This window comes from Oncorhynchus tshawytscha, unplaced genomic scaffold, assembly GCF_018296145.1.
Source record: "Oncorhynchus tshawytscha isolate Ot180627B unplaced genomic scaffold, Otsh_v2.0 Un_contig_8627_pilon_pilon, whole genome shotgun sequence".
Lineage (NCBI taxonomy): Eukaryota > Metazoa > Chordata > Actinopteri > Salmoniformes > Salmonidae > Oncorhynchus > Oncorhynchus tshawytscha.
Genome location: NW_024609162.1, coordinates 79,534 through 96,403, shown reverse-complemented (window position 1 = coordinate 96,403; position 16,870 = coordinate 79,534). Strand labels below are relative to the sequence as shown.

Here is a 16,870-nt window from a genome sequence, read left to right as displayed (position 1 = left end):
GGACTGTACTGTGTATCTGTATATCTGTGTGGACTGTACTGTGTATCTGTATATCTGTGTGGACTGTACTGTGTATCTGTAAGGACAGTGTTCTATTTGCAGAGTGTCTAAGCCAGAGATAAGACTGCTTTTTTTAGTGTACTACCCCTCTGTGTCACCCTGTAATGAATACCTGCTTTATGGTCCAGGGCAAGGACACCTGGCACACACAGGCAGAACGCCTGCGCGGGTATGTCAATGGTTTTTACCTTTCAGACTAGAGAACAAAGTACACAGGAGAGACACCTGTGACATACATTATTTTGGATACACAATTCTGGGAATATTATTGTCAACACCAAAGGGCCTAAATCTAGCGAAACAACTACCTGGGTGGGTGAACAAACGTGGAGGAACTGGGCTCTGAGGATTTAATGGATACTGTTTGCCAAATGGATTGTACCTGAAGTCGGAGAGAAGGTTGTACAAGCCAGGAACTTTGGAGAAAAGGTTGTCAGCCAGGACTCCATTTAGGAGAGAAGGTGGAGACTCCATTTTGGAAAACGGTTGTCAGGTTCACATTGTCAACGGAACTACCAGCCAGGACTCCATTTTGGAAAAAGGTTGTCAACGGAAAACCAGCCAACTCCATTTTGGAGAAAAGGTTGTCAACGGAGAGACGGAAAACCAGGACTCCATTTAACAGAGAGAGACGGAAAACCAACTACCAGCCAGGACTCCATTTTGGAGAAAAGGTTGTTCAACGTCTGAACTACCAGCCAGGACTCCATTTAACAGAAAAGGTTGTCAACGGAACTACCAGCCAGGACTCCATTTTGGAGAAACGGTAGAGGTTCACATTCAGCCTTTCCCTTCTAACAGTCAGTAGAGAAGAGAAAACCATTAGCTTCCTTCTAACAGTCTGTAGAGACGGAAAACCATTAGCTTCCTCCTAACAGTCAGTAGAGACGGAAAACCATTAGCTTCCTCCTAACAGTCAGTAGAGACGGAAAACCATTAGCTTCCTTCTAACAGTCAGTAGAGACGGAAAACCATTAGCTTCCTTCTAACAGTCAGTAGAGACGGAAAACCATTAGCTTCCTTCTAACAGTCAGTAGAGACGGACAACCATTAGCTTCCTTCTAACAGTCTGTAGAGACGGAAAACCATTAGCTTCCTTCTAACAGTCAGTAGAGACGGAAAACCATTAGCTAACAGTCCTTCTAACAGTCAGTAGAGACGGAAAACCATTAGCTTCCTTCTAACAGTCTGTAGAGACGGAAAACCATTAGCTTCCTTCTAACAGTCAGTAGAGACGGAAAACCATTAGCTTCCTTCTAACAGTCAGTAGAGACGGAAAACCATTAGCTTCCTCCTAACAGTCAGTAGAGACGGAAAACCATTAGCTTCCTTCTAACAGTCTGTAGAGACGGAAAACCATTAGCTTCCTCCTAACAGTCTGTAGAGACGGAAAACCATTAGCTTCCTCCTAACAGTCAGTAGAGACGGAAAACCATTAGCTTCCTTCTAACAGTCAGTAGAGACGGACGGAAAACCATTAGCTTCCTTCTAACAGTCAGTAGAGACGGAAAACCATTAGCTTCCTTCTAACAGTCAGTAGAGATGGACAACCAGGAAGCTTGGTTTCTCTTCCTAACTGACAGTAGAGACGGAAAACCATTTTTCCTTCTAACAGTCAGTAGAGACGGAAAACCATAAGGTTTCCTTCTAACTACTGACAGTTAGAAGGAAAACCATTAGCTTCCTTCTAATGGTAGAGACGTTAGCTTCTACTGACTGTTAGAAGCTAATGGTTTCTCTTCTTCTAACAGTCACTGTTAGAGACGGAAAACCATTAGCTTCCTCTAACTCTAGAGACTGTTCCTTCTAACAGAAGGAACCATTGGTTTCCTTTCTCAGTACTGACCATGTTCCTTCTAGAAGACGAAGCCAATTAGCTTCCTTCTCTTCAGTCTACTGACTGTTAGAAGGAACCTATTAGTTTCTCTCCTAACAGTCAGTAGAGACTGTTAAAGGTAAGCTAATGGTTTCTCTCCTAACAGTCAGTACTGACTGTTAGAAGTAGAGACGGAAACTTCCTTTTCCGTCTCTACAGACTGTTAGAAGGAAGCTAATGGTTTCTCTTCTCTACTGACTGTTAGAAGGAAGCTAATGGTTTTTAGTATTTACAACACTCCCATTTGATTACTGTCTCTCAGCTTTGTTCCGGATGTTTTAGTCAAAGCTCTGTGTTTGTAAATCTTTAAGATTTATATTTCCGTTTTTTTTTTGTCTTTTTAAAAAGCCACTTGAATTGTTAGTGGTACATAAACATCCAGATCTTTATCTGGGACTGACTGAGATGGTTTTTTACCAAATCATTTTGAACATCCTTCTTCATTATCACAAGGCTGACCGTTTCTCATAACGTATTGGCTGACTTTAGTGTGTCATAAATTCATAGAACAAAACTGACAATGTTATTAAGCCAATATCTAGGAGAAAATAGCCTCGTTATTCACAGCAGTTTAGTCACTGTATCTTTGTCCCAAATGACAGACTATTCCCCAAAATAGTCCCTATGGGCCCTGGTCTAAAGCTGTGTACTACAAAGGGAACAGGGTGTCATTTGGGAAGCATCGTGTATATTATTACAGAAAGCCTCTTGTGTAAAGCCAAAGCCATTACACATTTCCCTAAATGAGCTGAGCTGAGAGAGACTAACTGTCCATATCCCCTGGTAACAGACCAGCCAAAGCCATTACACATTTCCCTAAATGAGCTGAGCTGAGAGAGACTAACTGTCCATATCCCCTGGTAACAGACCAGCCAAAGCCATTACACATTTCCCTAAATGAGCTGAGCTGAGAGAGACTAACTGTCCATATCCCCTGGTAACAGACCAGCCAAAGCCATTACACATTTCCCTAAATGAGCTGAGCTGAGAGAGACTAACTGTCCATATCCCCTGGTAACAGACCAGCCAAAGCCATTACACATTTCCCTAAATGAGCTGAGCTGAGAGAGACTAACTGTCCATATCCCCTGGTAACAGACCAGCCAAAGCCATTACACATTTCCCTAAATGAGCTGAGCTGAGAGAGACTAACTGTCCATATCCCCTGGTAACAGACCAGCCAAAGCCATTACACATTTCCCTAAATGAGCTGAGCTGAGAGAGACTAACTGTCCATATCCCTGGTAACAGACCAGCCAAAGCCATTACACATTTCCCTAAATGAGCTGAGCTGAGAGAGACTAACTGTCCATATCCCCTGGTAACAGACCAGCCAAAGCCATTACACATTTCCCTAAATGAGCTGAGCTGAGAGAGACTAACTGTCCATATCCCCTGGTAACAGACCAGCCAAAGCCATTACACATTTCCCTAAATGAGCTGAGCTGAGAGAGACTAACTGTCCATATCCCCTGGTAACAGACCAGCCAAAGCCATTACACATTTCCCTAAATGAGCTGAGCTGAGAGAGACTAACTGTCCATATCCCCTGGTAACAGACCAGCCAAAGCCATTACACATTTCCCTAAATGAGCTGAGCTGAGACTAACTGTCCATATCCCTGGTAACAGACCAGCCAAAGCCATTACACATTTCCCTAAATGAGCTGAGCTGAGAGAGACTAACTGTCCATATCCCCTGGTAACAGACCAGCCAAAGCCATTACACATTCCCTAAATGAGCTGAGAGAGACTAGAGACAATAGTAATGATGATGATTAATCATGGATTAGCTATAATGTACAGTATATTACACACACACACACAACCCCTGTCAGCAAGCAGGCAATAATTATTATGAATTATTATTACACTCCATATATAATGACATAACAGCAGTCAGGAACGTTATGAAGCGTGAAGAGTCAGTGGTTTTCTTTAGTAAAGCTTGAGTGCGTCGGCTGATTGCAGAGAGAGAGAGAGAGAGAGAGAGAGAGAGACTACTACAGTTGAACTGATTCCCAGTGAAAAACACTGAGGCCAACGGAAGACGGATGGACCGTTTGCTCAATAGAGAAAGTCCTTCCTGGAAGAGCAACACAAGGTGAAGAGCAGGAAGACTGGGTCTTGTTATGAAGCACAAACCAGTCAGACCTGTCGAAACGTGTCTTACTCCTGAACACCTGGAGTCCAAATACAGAAGTCGTCTTCCCAGTTTACACATCATTTAGTCCATGTCAGGTGAAGAGCAGCTTTATGAAACTGTTACCAGGGGATACGGACAGTTAGTTTACTCCATGTCAGGTGAAGAACAGCTTTATGAAACTGTTACCAGGGGATACAGACAGTTAGTTTACTCCATGTCAGGTGAAGAACAGCTTTATGAAACTGTTACCAGGGGATACGGACAGTTAGTTTACTCCATGTCAGGTGAAGAACAGCTTTATGAAACTGTTACCAGGGGATACAGACAGTTAGTTTATCCATGTCAGGTGACAGTTTATGTGTTACCAGGGGATACCTCCATGTCAGGTTTATGAAACTGTTACCAGGGGATACAGTTTTTACTCCATGTCAGAGCAGCTTTATGTGTTTCCCAGGGGATACGGACAGTTAGTTTACTCCATGTCAGGTGAAGAACAGCTTTATGAAACTGTTACCAGGGGATACGGACAGTTAGTTTACTCCATGTCAGGTGAAGAACAGCTTTATGAAACTGTTACCAGGGGATACGGACAGTTAGTTTACTCCATGTCAGGTGAAGAGCAGCTTTATGAAACTGTTACCAGGGGATACAGACAGTTAGTTTACTCCATGTCAGGTGAAGAACAGCTTTATGAAACTGTTACCAGGGGATATTAGTTTTCCATGTCAGGAGAAGAACAGCTTTATGAAACTGTTACCAGGGGATTTAGTTTACTCCATGTCAGGTGAAGAACAGCTTTATGAAACTGTTACCAGGGGATACGGACAGTTAGTTTACTCCATGGCAGGTTGACCTTCAGTTTGACCACTATGTTTTCCTGACAGAAATAGTTTGACCTAGGGCAGTATGTTTTCCTGACAGAAATAGTTTGACCTAGGGCAGTATGTTTTCCTGACAGAAATAGTTTGACCTAGGGCAGTATGTTTTCCTGACAGAAATAGTTTGACCTAGGGCAGTATGTTTACCTGACAGAAATAGTTTGACCTAGGGCAGTATGTTTTCCTGACAGAAATATTTTGACCTAGGGCAGTATTTTTACCTGACAGAAATAGTTTGACCTAGGGCAGTATGTTTTCCTGACAGAAATATTTTGACCTAGGGCAGTATGTTTACCTGACAGAAATATTTTGACCTAGGCCAGTATGTTTACCTGACAGAAATATTTTGACCTAGGCCAGTATGTTTTCCTGACAGAAATATTTTGACCTAGGGCAGTATGTTTACCTGACAGAAATAGTTTTAGCTCGGCCAGTATGTTTTCCTGACAGAAATAGCAGAGCCTCCAATTTTCTAAGAGTCTGGAGTTACATTCAAAGCCTACCATGCAAGCCTGAAAAAGAATAGGTTGGCATTGGTGAAGGGGTTTCTTCCATTTTGTACAGTCTGTGTGTTTACCTCCTCATGAACATGCTTGGGCCTACACAGTGCTCAAGCCTAGGCCTTGCCTACTGTTTCACCCCCAATAAGAGTTGTGTATCTCAGGCAGCTGATCACCATGGAGCCCCCCGGAGGACTCCCAGTGCCCGTTGATGTTCTGGGAGAGAATGAAGCATTGCAGCAGTTCTTTGACGGTAAGACATTCTATAGTTGTGTCCCAAAACAGCACCCTATTCCCTAGTGTGTGTGTGTGTGTGTGAGAGAGAGGGTTGTGCGAGTCAGAGGAAGCTGGTGGGAGGTACTTTAGGAGGATGGGATCATTGTAAAGGCTGGAATGGAATAAATGGAATGGTATCAAACACATCAAACACATAGAAACCACATGTTTGACTCCGTTGCACTAATTCCATTCCAGCCATTACAATGAGCCCATCCTCCTAAACCACCTCCCACCAGCCGCCTCTGGTGCGTGAGTGAGTGTGTATGGAATTATGAGTGTGTGTTTTTCAACACGTAATCCTTAGGGGAAGTAGTGTTGTTCCTGAGGTGTCTTAGCTGATCCCAGAACATTAATGTCAAAGGCCTTTTCACAGAAATATGAAGTGGCTAAAGCTCTCAGGGTTTGGACAGAATTATCAATATGAGAGTGAGAGAGGGGGAGAAGAGGGGGGTGGAGGAGAGGGGGAGAGGAGAGGGGGTGGAGGAGAGGGGGGAAGAGAGAGGGTGGGGTGGAGGAGAGGGGGGGTGGAGAAGAGAGAGGGTGGGGAGAGGGGGAGAAGAGAGAGGGTGGGGTGGAGGAGAGGGGTTCTGGGGGAGAGAGCGAGAGAGGGGGAGAGAAAGAGAGGGGGAGAGAGAGGCTCTGATTCGATGTCTCTAACCTCTCAGAACAGTCTAATGATCACCCATCACTTGTAACGATCGCCCGTCAGGTGTGACGATCGCCTGACGATCGCCCGTCAGGTGTGTGACGATCGCCCGTCAGGCATGTGACGATCGCCCGTCAGGCGTGTGACGATCGCCCGTCAGAGGTGTAAATATCACCCGTCAGGTTTGAAATATATTCAAAGATGCCTTCCCAAAGTCAGTTAGGTGTAAATATCACCCGTCAGGTTAGAAATATATTCAAACAGTGATTCATCTTCCCAAAGTTACTACAGTTAGATGAGTCAATAGGTAATGTTGTGAGTGACTACAGTTAGATGAGTTAATAGGTCATGTTGTGAGTGACTACAGTTAGATGAGTTAATAGGTCATGTTGTGAGTGACTACAGTTAGATGAGTTAATGGGTAATGTTGTGAGTTACTACAGTTAGATGAGTTAATAGGTAATGTTGTGAGTGACTACAGTTAGATGAGTTAATAGGTCACGTTGTGAGTGACTACAGTTAGATGAGTTAATAGGTCACGTTGTGAGTTACTACAGTTAGATGAGTTAATAGGTAACGTTGTGAGTTACTACAGTTAGATGAGTTAATAGGTCATGTTGTGAGTTACTACAGTTAGATGAGTTAATAGGTAATGTTGTGAGTTACTACAGTTAGATGAGTTAATAGGTCACGTTGTGAGTTACTACAGTTAGATGAGTTAATAGGTCATGTTGTGAGTTACTACAGTTAGATGAGTTAATAGGTCATGTTGTGAGTTACTACAGTTAGATGAGTTAATAGGTCATGTTGTGAGTTACTACAGTTAGATGAGTTAATAGGTCATGTTGTGAGTTACTACAGTTAGATGAGTTAATAGGTCATGTTGTGAGTTACTACAGTTAGATGAGTTAATAGGTCACGTTGTGAGTTACTACAGTTAGATGAGTTAATAGGTAATGTTGTGAGTTACTACAGTTAGATGAGTTAATAGGTCATGTTGTGAGTGACTACAGTTAGATGAGTTAATAGGTCATGTTGTGAGTTACTACAGTTAGATGAGTTAATAGGTCATGTTGTGAGTGACTACAGTTAGATGAGTTAATAGGTCACGTTGTGAGTTACTACAGTTAGATGAGTTAATAGGTCATGTTGTGAGTGACTACAGTTAGATGAGTTAATAGGTCACGTTGTGAGTGACTACAGTTAGATGAGTTAATAGGTCACGTTGTGAGTGACTACAGTTAGATGAGTTAATAGGTCACGTTGTGAGTGACTACAGTTAGATGAGTTAATAGGTCATGTTGTGAGGCGGTTTCAATTGAGAAATAGATAGTCGTTTGGCTAAATTGGTCCACTGTCAAGTTTCAAGTTTTTTATTAGTCGTATACCACGCATAACACGTATATGCATCGTCCAATGAAATGCTTACTTGTAGGTTCCTTCTGAACAATGCAACAACAATAAGAAATAATATAAAATAAGAATTTTAAAATAAATGTCTCAGTAGAATATATATATTTTTTTGTTGCTTATTAAGTATAATAAAGGAAGGCACAATTTGTAGATCTATATTTCCAGGTGTATTGGAGAAGGGGGATGGGAGGGGCAGTGTATAAACCGAGCAGTGTAGTAACAGTCAGGTAGCAGCAGTTGTGATGATGTGTGTAGAATGAATGTATATCACAGGAGGTTGGTGGCACCTTAATTAGAGTAGATGTCCTGGATGGGTGGGAGCACGGCCTGGAGGGCCTTGCAGTCGTGGACGGAGCAATTCCCATACTTGGCCGTGATGCTCTCGATGGTGCAGTGGTTATATTTGGAGAGGACCCGGGTTAGTTAGCATGCCGAATTTCTTCAGCCGCCTTAGGAAGTAGAGACACTGTTGTGCCCTTTTGACAAGAGTGGTGGTGTTGTTTGTCCATGGTAAGTACTCTGTGGTGTGGATGCCGAGGAACTTAAAACTTGTGACTCTCTCTACCACAGTCCCGCTGATGTGGATCGGGGCATGTTCCCTCCTCTGCTTACCACCTCCCTATAGGCTGATTCGTTGTTCTTGGCAGTAGGTTATCAGGCCTACAACCGTGGTGTCGTCATGGAGACTAGATGATGGAGTTGGTGTGGTGCAAAGCTACACAGTCATGGATGAACAGGAAGTACAGCAGAGGACTGAGGACACACCCCTGGGGGGGGCCCTGTGTTGAGTCAGTGTGGAGAAGGTATTGTTGCCAATCCTCACAGCCTGTGGTCTGCCCGTCAGGAAATCCAGAATCCAGTTGCAGAGCTTGGTGTCCTAACCCAGGGCTCTGAGTTTGGTAACAAACTTGGAGGGAACAGTAGTGTTGAATGCTGAACTGTAGTCAATGAACAGCATTCTCACATAGGTGTTCCTCTTTCCAGATGTAAGTGGGTCCAGTGGGCCTGACATGCTGGCCTTGATGTGGGCCATGACCAGCCTCTCCGGGCACTTCATGAGGACTGAGGTGAGCGCGACGGGGCGATAGACATTTGGGCATGCCACTTTATTTTCCTTGGGCACTGGGACGATGGTGGTCTCCTTAAAGCAGGTGGGGACTACAGCCTGGGACAGGGGCGGGTTGAAGATGTCAGTGAAGACTAGCTGGTCAGCTCACACTCTGAAGACGGGCAGTATTCACTCTTTTTGAGTTTTCCTCACATCAGCCTCAGAGAGTGAAAGCACCTGGTTGTCTGGAGGAGCGAGAGACTTCCTGGTTGTCTGGAGCAGCGAGAGACTTCCTGGTTGTCTGGAGCAGCGAGAGACTTCCTGGTTGTCTGGAGCAGCGAGAGACTTCCTGGTTGTCTGGAGCAGCGAGAGACTTCCTGGTTGTCTGGAGCAGCGAGAGACTTCCTGGTTGTCTGGAGCAGCGAGAGACTTCCTGGTTGTCTGGAGCAGCGAGAGACTTCCTGGTTGTCTGGAGGAGCGAGAGACTTCCTGGTTGTCTGGAGAGCTTCCTGGTTGTCTGGAGGAGCGAGAGACTTCCTGGTTGTCTGGAGCAGCGAGAGACTTCCTGGTTGTCTGGAGCAGCGAGAGACTTCCTGGTTGTCTGGAGCAGCGAGAGACTTCCTGGTTGTCTGGAGGAGGTTGTCTGAGAGACTTCCTGGTTGTCTGGAGGAGCGAGAGACTTCCTGGTTGTCTGGAGGAGAAACTTCCTGGTTGTCTGGAGAGCGAGAGTCTTCCTGGTTGTCTGGAGCAGCTGGAGGAGCGAGTATTCCCGGATTGTCTCGCTATTGTCTCCCTCGAAGCAAGAACAGAATGTGTTGAACTCAGCTGGGAGCTTCGGTGGGCATCACACAGCTGGATTAGCCTTTTGTAGTCTGTGATAGTCTGTGGTCCTTGCCACATGCGTTGTGAGTCTGAGTTGTGGAACATCAATTCAAGTTTGAGGCTGTGTTGTGTTTTTGCGTCCCTAATGATTTGCAGAGCTCGTACCTGCGAGCCGTGCAGCGCCCCACAGAGTCATCGGGATCCGTTCTGCTGACATTGAATGCAGCAGTACGGGCTCTCTGCATTGTACGGAAATCTCCGTTCATCCAGGGTTTTTGGTTGGGGGTATGTCCGGATTGTTATTGTGGGTCCAACATCAACACATTTCCTAATGAAGCCGGTGACTGACCATGTGTACTGAAAACAAATATAAATGTAAAGTGTTGGTCACAAGAGCTGAAATAAAAGATCCCGGTTCTGTGTTGATAGTTCTACGAAAGCTTGGTCCTCTTCCCTACTCACACATTCCATATCTGGAGTTAAAGTTCAAAGGAGACAGTTATTTCACGTTTTGTAGGCTAAAAATGGACAGCATACGAGGACAGATAAGATGCTTATGACAATTGAAATACGGTCATAAAGTTAGCAGACCAGAGACACTTCCCAGCCCCGTATCTACACAGGTGCAGCAGAGCTCTGACGTCATGGGCAGCTCAAGGCCACCTGTCCCACAATCAGTCACACAGTAATTAGATCAAGGCCAAACACATCACTCTCAGGGACAAGCTAGTAGATGAGTGACCCGACATTCTTTAAAGAACTTAGAAAACTGGTTTTTAAGTTCAGGTCTTTGCTTGTTGCATAAGTGTTTGTGACTGTAAAATGTCTCCTTGCATTTAACTCGGGTACATGCTAAGTATGTATTTGGTATGCTAGGTATGTACTTGAAGGGGTCATAAGTATTTGGACAAATTCACTTCTGGTGTATATATGGGACCAGATACTAAGCTTCTGCCTAAATGTAATACGTAGGGGAGTGTACACACAGTATTTTTTTATTTTACCTTTATTTAACTAGGCAAGTCAGTTAAGAACAAATTCTTATTTTCAATGACGGCCTAGGAACAGTGGGTTAACTGCCTGTTCAGGGGCAGAACGACTTGTCAGCTCGGGGTTTGAACTTGCAACCTTTCGGTTACTAGTCCAATGCTCTAACCACTAGGCTACCCTGCCGCCGCAGATACACAGCAGGACTGGGACATCAACCACAGCACACACTGAGCGGTCATTTCTTCTAACGACCTGCCTCTTTTCTGGCTGATAGCAGTGATTACTGCTATCTCCTACAGTACAGGAGCCTCTATGAGAGCTGTGTCCTGGCTGATAGCAGTGATTACTGCTATCTCCTACAGTACAGGGAGCCTCTATGAGAGCTGTGTCCTGGCTGATAAGTGTCTCCTACAGTACAGGGAGCCTCTGAGAGCTGTGTCTTGGCTGATAACTGTGATTACTACTGTCTCCTACATTACAGGGAGCCATGTATAGGGCAGGCTACAGCAAGCCTGTAGGTGATGGACCACACTCTGATACGCTGTAATGGTTACATACTGATATTAACGATGGGTTAGTTTCACCTGGTGACCTATAACCTTGGCAGATTCATGTTCTGTAGGTGAGAGCGAGAGAGCAAGATCTAGAGAGAGAGAGAGAGCAAGATTTAGAGAGAGAGAGAGGGAGCAAGATTTAGCGAGAGAGGGAGCAAGATTTAGAGAGAGAGAGGGAGCAAGATTTAGAGTGAGAGAGAGGGAGCAAGATTTAGCAGAGGCAGCAAGATTTGCCGAGGGAGGCAGCAAGATTTGAGAGGGAGGCAGCAAGATTTGCCGAGGAGAGGCAGCAAGATTTGCCGAGGGAGGGAGAAAGATTTGCCGAGGAGGGAGAAAGATTTGCAGAGGGAGGGAGCAAGATTTTTAGAGATAAAGAGAGCAAGATTTTTAGAGCAAGATTTTTACAGATAAAGAGAGCGAGATTTTTAGAGCTAAAGAGAGCAAGATTGGGAGAGGGAGCAAGATTTAGAGAGAGACTGTGAACCAGAATGAGGCACTTGTGAAATGTAATGAAAAGTGTGTGTGTTTCCAGGATGCCAGGATATGAGTGGGGTCCTGGAGAGTGCGGTGGTGGACACCAGCACACTGGAACAGTACCTCAACAACGACATGGACCCAACATTGTAAGCATCCATGTTTACTTTATTGTACCTGAGGGTAAATCTGTTTCCAGGACCATCTTATACCTGGTAAGCATCCATGTTCTTAGTCCATCTACCACCCATAAACACAGCAGCTGTGTTAATTGGAATGGACGACACACATAAGTGTTGACAACACAACGGCACAATCCTAGAGCTGGGGTGTCCAACCCTCCTCCTGGAGACCTACTGGTTCTGCAGGCTTTTGTTCCTGCCCTACACTGTAGCTGCTGCAGGTGGGGCAGCTCTCCACCATGGCACCAACAGCTACAGCTGTAGGCTTTGTTGTTAGCTAGTCAAGACAATGACACGTTAGGTAAGCAGAGAGAAAGGCTAGTTCTAGAAACCTTGTCTTTGGAGGGCCGTGTCTGACTGTGTCTTTGGAGGGCCGTGTCTGACTGTGTCTTTGGAGGGCCGTGTCTGACTGTGTCTTTGGAGGGACATGACTGACTGTGTCTTTGAAGGGACATGTCTGACTGTGTCTTTGGGGCCATGTCTGAGTGTCTTTGGAGGGACCATGTCTTTGAGGGACTGTGTGTGTCTTTGGAGGGACAGGTCTGACTGTGTCTTTGGGGGGCCATGTCTGACTGTGTCTTTGGAGGGCCATGTCTGACTGTGTCTTTGGAGGGCCATGTCTGACTGGGGAGGGCCCTGTGTCTTTGGATGTCTGACTGTGTCTTTGGAGGGACTGTCACACTGTGTCTTTGGAGGGACCATGTCTGACTGTGTCTTTGGGGGCCATGTCTGACTGTGTCTTTGGAGGGCCATGTCTGACTGTGTCTTTGGAGGGGCCATGTCTGACTGTGTCTTTGGAGGGCCATGTCTGACTGTGACTGTGTCTTTGGAGGGCCATGTCTGACTGTGTCTTTGGAGGGCCATGTCTGACTGTGTCTGACTTTGGAGGGCCATGTCTGACTGTGTCTTTGGAGGGCCATGTCTGATGTGTCTTTGGAGGGCCATGTCTGACTGTGTGTGTCTTTGGAGAGCCGTGTGTGCCTGACTGTGACTGTGTCTTTGGAGGGCCATGTCTGACTGTGACTGTCTTTGGAGGGCCATGTCTGACTGTGTCTTTGGAGGGACATGTCTGACTGTGTCTTTGGAGGGCCGTGTCTGACTGTGTCTTTGGAGGGCCATGTGTCTGACTGTGTCTTTGGAGGGACTGTGACGTGTGTCTGACTGTGTCTTTGTCTTCCTAGCATGTTACCAGAGTCACCACCAGATTCTGGTTCAGAACCGTGTTCACCTCCGCTAATACCAGGTGAGCCACTGTGAAAATGAAACCTCTTCCTTTATTGGCAATACTTTATCAACAACGGTTGATAGGAATCTCTTTTAATGCCAAGTGTTACAAACAGTACAACCAGATCATAATAATAAAATGTTCCTATTTTAATGAATGATATGACTGCCTTTGCCCCGTTCCTAACCTAGACGTGAGCTACGGCTACCAGGAAGTCTTCCAGACAGTAACACGTCCTCCAGCCTCATCGTGCCGATATAAAGAGCTGGCACCACAACCCCCACCACAACCAGGACTGCCATACCACCAGGGGCTGACTAACTCTTACACCAAGGCAGGCACATCTCCAGGCTCACTGCCCCACAACCCCCCCCTCCACCACCCCCACTACCTGAGCCCAGGGGAGAGCTATATACAGGCTAACACTGCCACCACACCACCCGTCCACCACAAGGCTCTCCAGCAGCATCAGCCTCCTCCACGCCAGGGCCTGGCAGACAGCTACCCCAGGGCCAACGCACCCCCGGTCTCAGAACTACCTCCAGGCCAAGCCCCATACCTAGCCCCAGGCCTCAGGCTGCCCTCATCCTGCCTACTACCTGTGCCTGGATGCCCTTCAGAACCAGGATATTCATACCTGCCTCCCACAGCTGGTCAACACACAGGGTGAGAACTACAACTAAACTACTGTACAGTACATAAACTACCATACAGCACATAAACTACTAAACTACTGTACAGCACATAAACTACTAAACTACAGTACAGCACAAACTACTAAACTACCGTACAGCACATAAATTACTGAACTACCGTACAGTACATAAACTACTAAACTACCATACAGTACATATGGGTACATAAACTACTAAACTACCATACAGTACATCAACTACTAAACTACCTTACAGTACATATGGGTACATAAACTACTAAACTACCTTACAGTACATAAACTACCGCACAGTACATATGGGTACATAAACTACTAAACTACCGGACAGCTCATAAACTACTAAACTACCTTACAGTACATAAACCACTAAACTACCATACAGTACATATGGGTACATAAACTACTAAACTACCATACAGTACATAAACTACTAAACTACCTTACAGTACATATGGGTACATAAACTACTAAACTACCATACAGCACATAAACTACTAAACTACCGTACAGTACATAAACTACTAAACTACAGTACAGTACATAAACTACTTTACTTTATTGTACCTGACGGGATATGAATGTTTTAACAGTTATCCTCTTCCTCCTCCTCCTCTTCCTCCACAGGCTTATATTACCTGACTGTAGGAAGAGAAGACTAACAGAACCCCTTGAGGTACAGAACCATTTAGTGGCTGTTCCTATAACAGGGGGCTCTGAGAGGGGAGGCGGTGACGTCCCGTCCTATGACAGTGACGGGGCCACAGAGAGCCGCTCTGGGATGGGGACCTATCAGCTCCTCACCTGGGATCGCTACCAGCCTGGCCTGTGGACACCGCTCTACAACAGTAACTATGACATCCTGTGAGTGTCCTTCTGCCTTGACGTTCCCTCACTCTTCACCAAGGCTCATGCCTTCTAAACTGCCTGTCTTAGTCTCTAAACTCAAAGGCTATTCAACTAACGCTACATTCTTTTAAGGGACTGGTTTTTGTTCAAGTTAAACGCAGGGGGAGCAAATATTTTTCACTTTCTATGTCTGACAATGTCATAACTCATCAGTAACATCTTTGTCATTTGTTAGCCAGCAGTAAAATGGTTTTAGTCATGAGTCATTGTAAACAAACCCCATTTGGTTCAATTATAGACTTAAATGGACACAATTGACTCCTACTGTATGTTATTCTTATCGTACTTGGTCATTCATAATTATAAACTGGGTGGTTTGAGCCCTGAATGCTGATTGGCTGAAAGCTGTGGTATTTCAGACCGTATGACACAACATGTATTTTTACTATTCTAATTACGTTGGTAACCAGTTTAAAATAGCAAAAGGCATCTCATAGGTTTGTGGTACGTTGACAATATACCACAGTTAAGGGCTACCCTGTTCAAAGGCTCTTTAATATTATGTCTTGCCCCTCCACCCTCTGACACACACATCATCCATGTCTCCGTTGTCTCAAGGCTTTAAACTCCTTCTTTAACATGTCTCCTCCACCTTCATCTACACTGATTTGAAGTGGATTTAACAGGTGACATCAATAAGGGATCATATCTTCTTTCACCTTGATTCACCTGGTCAGTCTATGTCATGGATTCACCTGGTCAGTCTATGTCATGGATTCACCTGGTCAGTCTATGTCATGGATTCACCTGGTCAGTCTATGTCATGGAAAGAGCTGGTGTTCCTAATGTTTTGTCACTGGTCAGTGTTCACCTGGTCTCGCATGGATTCTGGTCAGTCGTCATGGAAAGAGCTCCACAGCCCTTCCCCACAGCTTACCATGTGGACACCGATAAAGGTTTCAACTACTCCACAGCTGATGAGTCCTTTGTGTGTCAGAAAAGAACCACTTTCAGGTCACAGTTCACGTAGGGATGGCCGGAGACCCCCTGTACGTCAAAACACCCAACGGCCCTGCGCCGATAGAGAGCTTCCACATCAAGGTGTTTGGCGTGAAGGTTCGTTTAACGCCGTCCCAATATGCAACACGAACTTCCCTGGAACATCAGCGTTTGACCTCGGCAGACTACTTCAGATGATGCCGAGGACATTAAAAGCACTTAGAGTTTTTGTTAGTATGTAAGTTAGCAGAGTTGGGTAGATTACTCTCTAAATGTCCCCCGGTACTCCCCAACCCTGCTAGTTATCTATACTTTGACCGTTTGTTCTCATCAACCCTGCTAGTTATCTATACTTTGACCGTTTGTTCTCCCCAACCCTGCTAGTTATCTATACTTTGACCGTTTGTTCTCCCCAACCCTGCTAGTTATCTATACTTTGACCATTTGTTCTCATCAACCCTGCTAGTTATCTATACTTTGACCATTTGTTCTCATCAACCCTGCTAGTTATCTATACTTTGACCGTTTGTTCTCATCAACCCTGCTAGTTATCTATACTTTGACCGTTTGTTCTCATCAACCCTGCTAGTTATCTATACTTTGACCGTTTGTTCTCATCAACCCTGCTAGTTATCTATACTTTGACCGTTTGTTCTCATCAACCCTGCTAGTTATCTATACTTTGACCATTTGTTCTCCCCAACCCTGCTAGTTATCTATACTTTGACCGTTTGTTCTCCCCAACCCTGCTAGTTATCTATACTTTGACCGTTTGTTCTCATCAACCCTGTTTATTCTTTGACCGTTTGTTCTCCCCAACCCTGCTAGTTATCTATACTTTGACCGTTTGTTCTCCCCAACCCTGCTAGTTATCTATACTTTGACCGTTTGTTCTCCCCAACCCTGCTAGTTATCTATACTTTGACCGTTTGTTCTCTGCAGCTTGAGGCACAGACTCACAAAGTCACCATAGAGCAGTCCCAGCCGGATCGCAGCAAGAAACCATTCCTGCCAGTCAAGTGAGTGTCCCGTCCTCCATGTCACTATACTCTGTATTGTAGACTGCCGTGTTCAACGTTGGGAGTGTAATCTGTCATATCTGAACAATGACACAATTGTGATTTAAAAGGTATACGGTGCATAGCCAAAAAGGGGCGATTTGGATCGAATCTCGGGCCTAAATTTCTGAATAACATCTCGTCCCTCAGAGTGAGTCTACCAGGGGACAAGATCACTAGAGTTACTCTGGTGAAGACT

At 45.1% G+C, this 16,870-nt stretch overlaps 1 protein-coding gene and 1 long non-coding RNA gene across 4 annotated transcripts; both read left to right on the top strand.

Annotated features, from left to right (window-relative positions):
* The first annotated feature begins 243 nt into the window (after positions 1-243).
* On the top strand, positions 244-15,040 carry LOC121844356 (leucine-rich repeat extensin-like protein 2). 3 transcript variants are annotated; one of them, XM_042314382.1, is made up of 7 exons: positions 244-459; positions 783-826; positions 5,628-5,712; positions 11,744-11,834; positions 13,049-13,110; positions 13,284-13,758; positions 14,393-15,040. In XM_042314382.1, the coding sequence occupies exons 3-7, from the start codon at positions 5,637-5,639 to the stop codon at positions 14,631-14,633; spliced, it is 945 nt and encodes a 314-aa protein (XP_042170316.1). In that variant the 5' UTR covers positions 244-459; positions 783-826; positions 5,628-5,636; the 3' UTR covers positions 14,634-15,040. The 3 variants fall into 3 exon arrangements, with proteins under 3 accessions (XP_042170316.1, XP_042170315.1, XP_042170317.1); XM_042314381.1 differs by having other exon boundaries at positions 5,624-5,712; XM_042314383.1 differs by lacking the exons at positions 244-459; positions 783-826 and adding an exon at positions 8,782-8,864 and having other exon boundaries at positions 5,637-5,712.
* A 552-nt stretch (positions 15,041-15,592) lies between these two features.
* LOC121844358 lies at positions 15,593-16,862 on the top strand. The gene is made up of 3 exons (XR_006081957.1): positions 15,593-15,730; positions 16,556-16,632; positions 16,822-16,862. It is a non-coding gene; the product is annotated as an uncharacterized LOC121844358 (long non-coding RNA).
* The last annotated feature ends 8 nt before the right edge of the window (positions 16,863-16,870 follow it).

Bases quoted from the DNA above. Each gene is read 5' to 3' on its own strand.
- LOC121844356 (XM_042314382.1), top strand. From the start codon at position 5,637: ATGGAGCCCCCCGGAGGACTCCCAGTGCCCGTTGATGTTCTGGGAGAG. The intron at 11,835-13,048 runs GTAAGCATCCAT...TTGTCTTCCTAG, and splicing joins AACGACATGGACCCAACATT to CATGTTACCAGAGTCACCAC. The intron at 13,111-13,283 runs GTGAGCCACTGT...TTCCTAACCTAG, and splicing joins TTCACCTCCGCTAATACCAG to ACGTGAGCTACGGCTACCAG.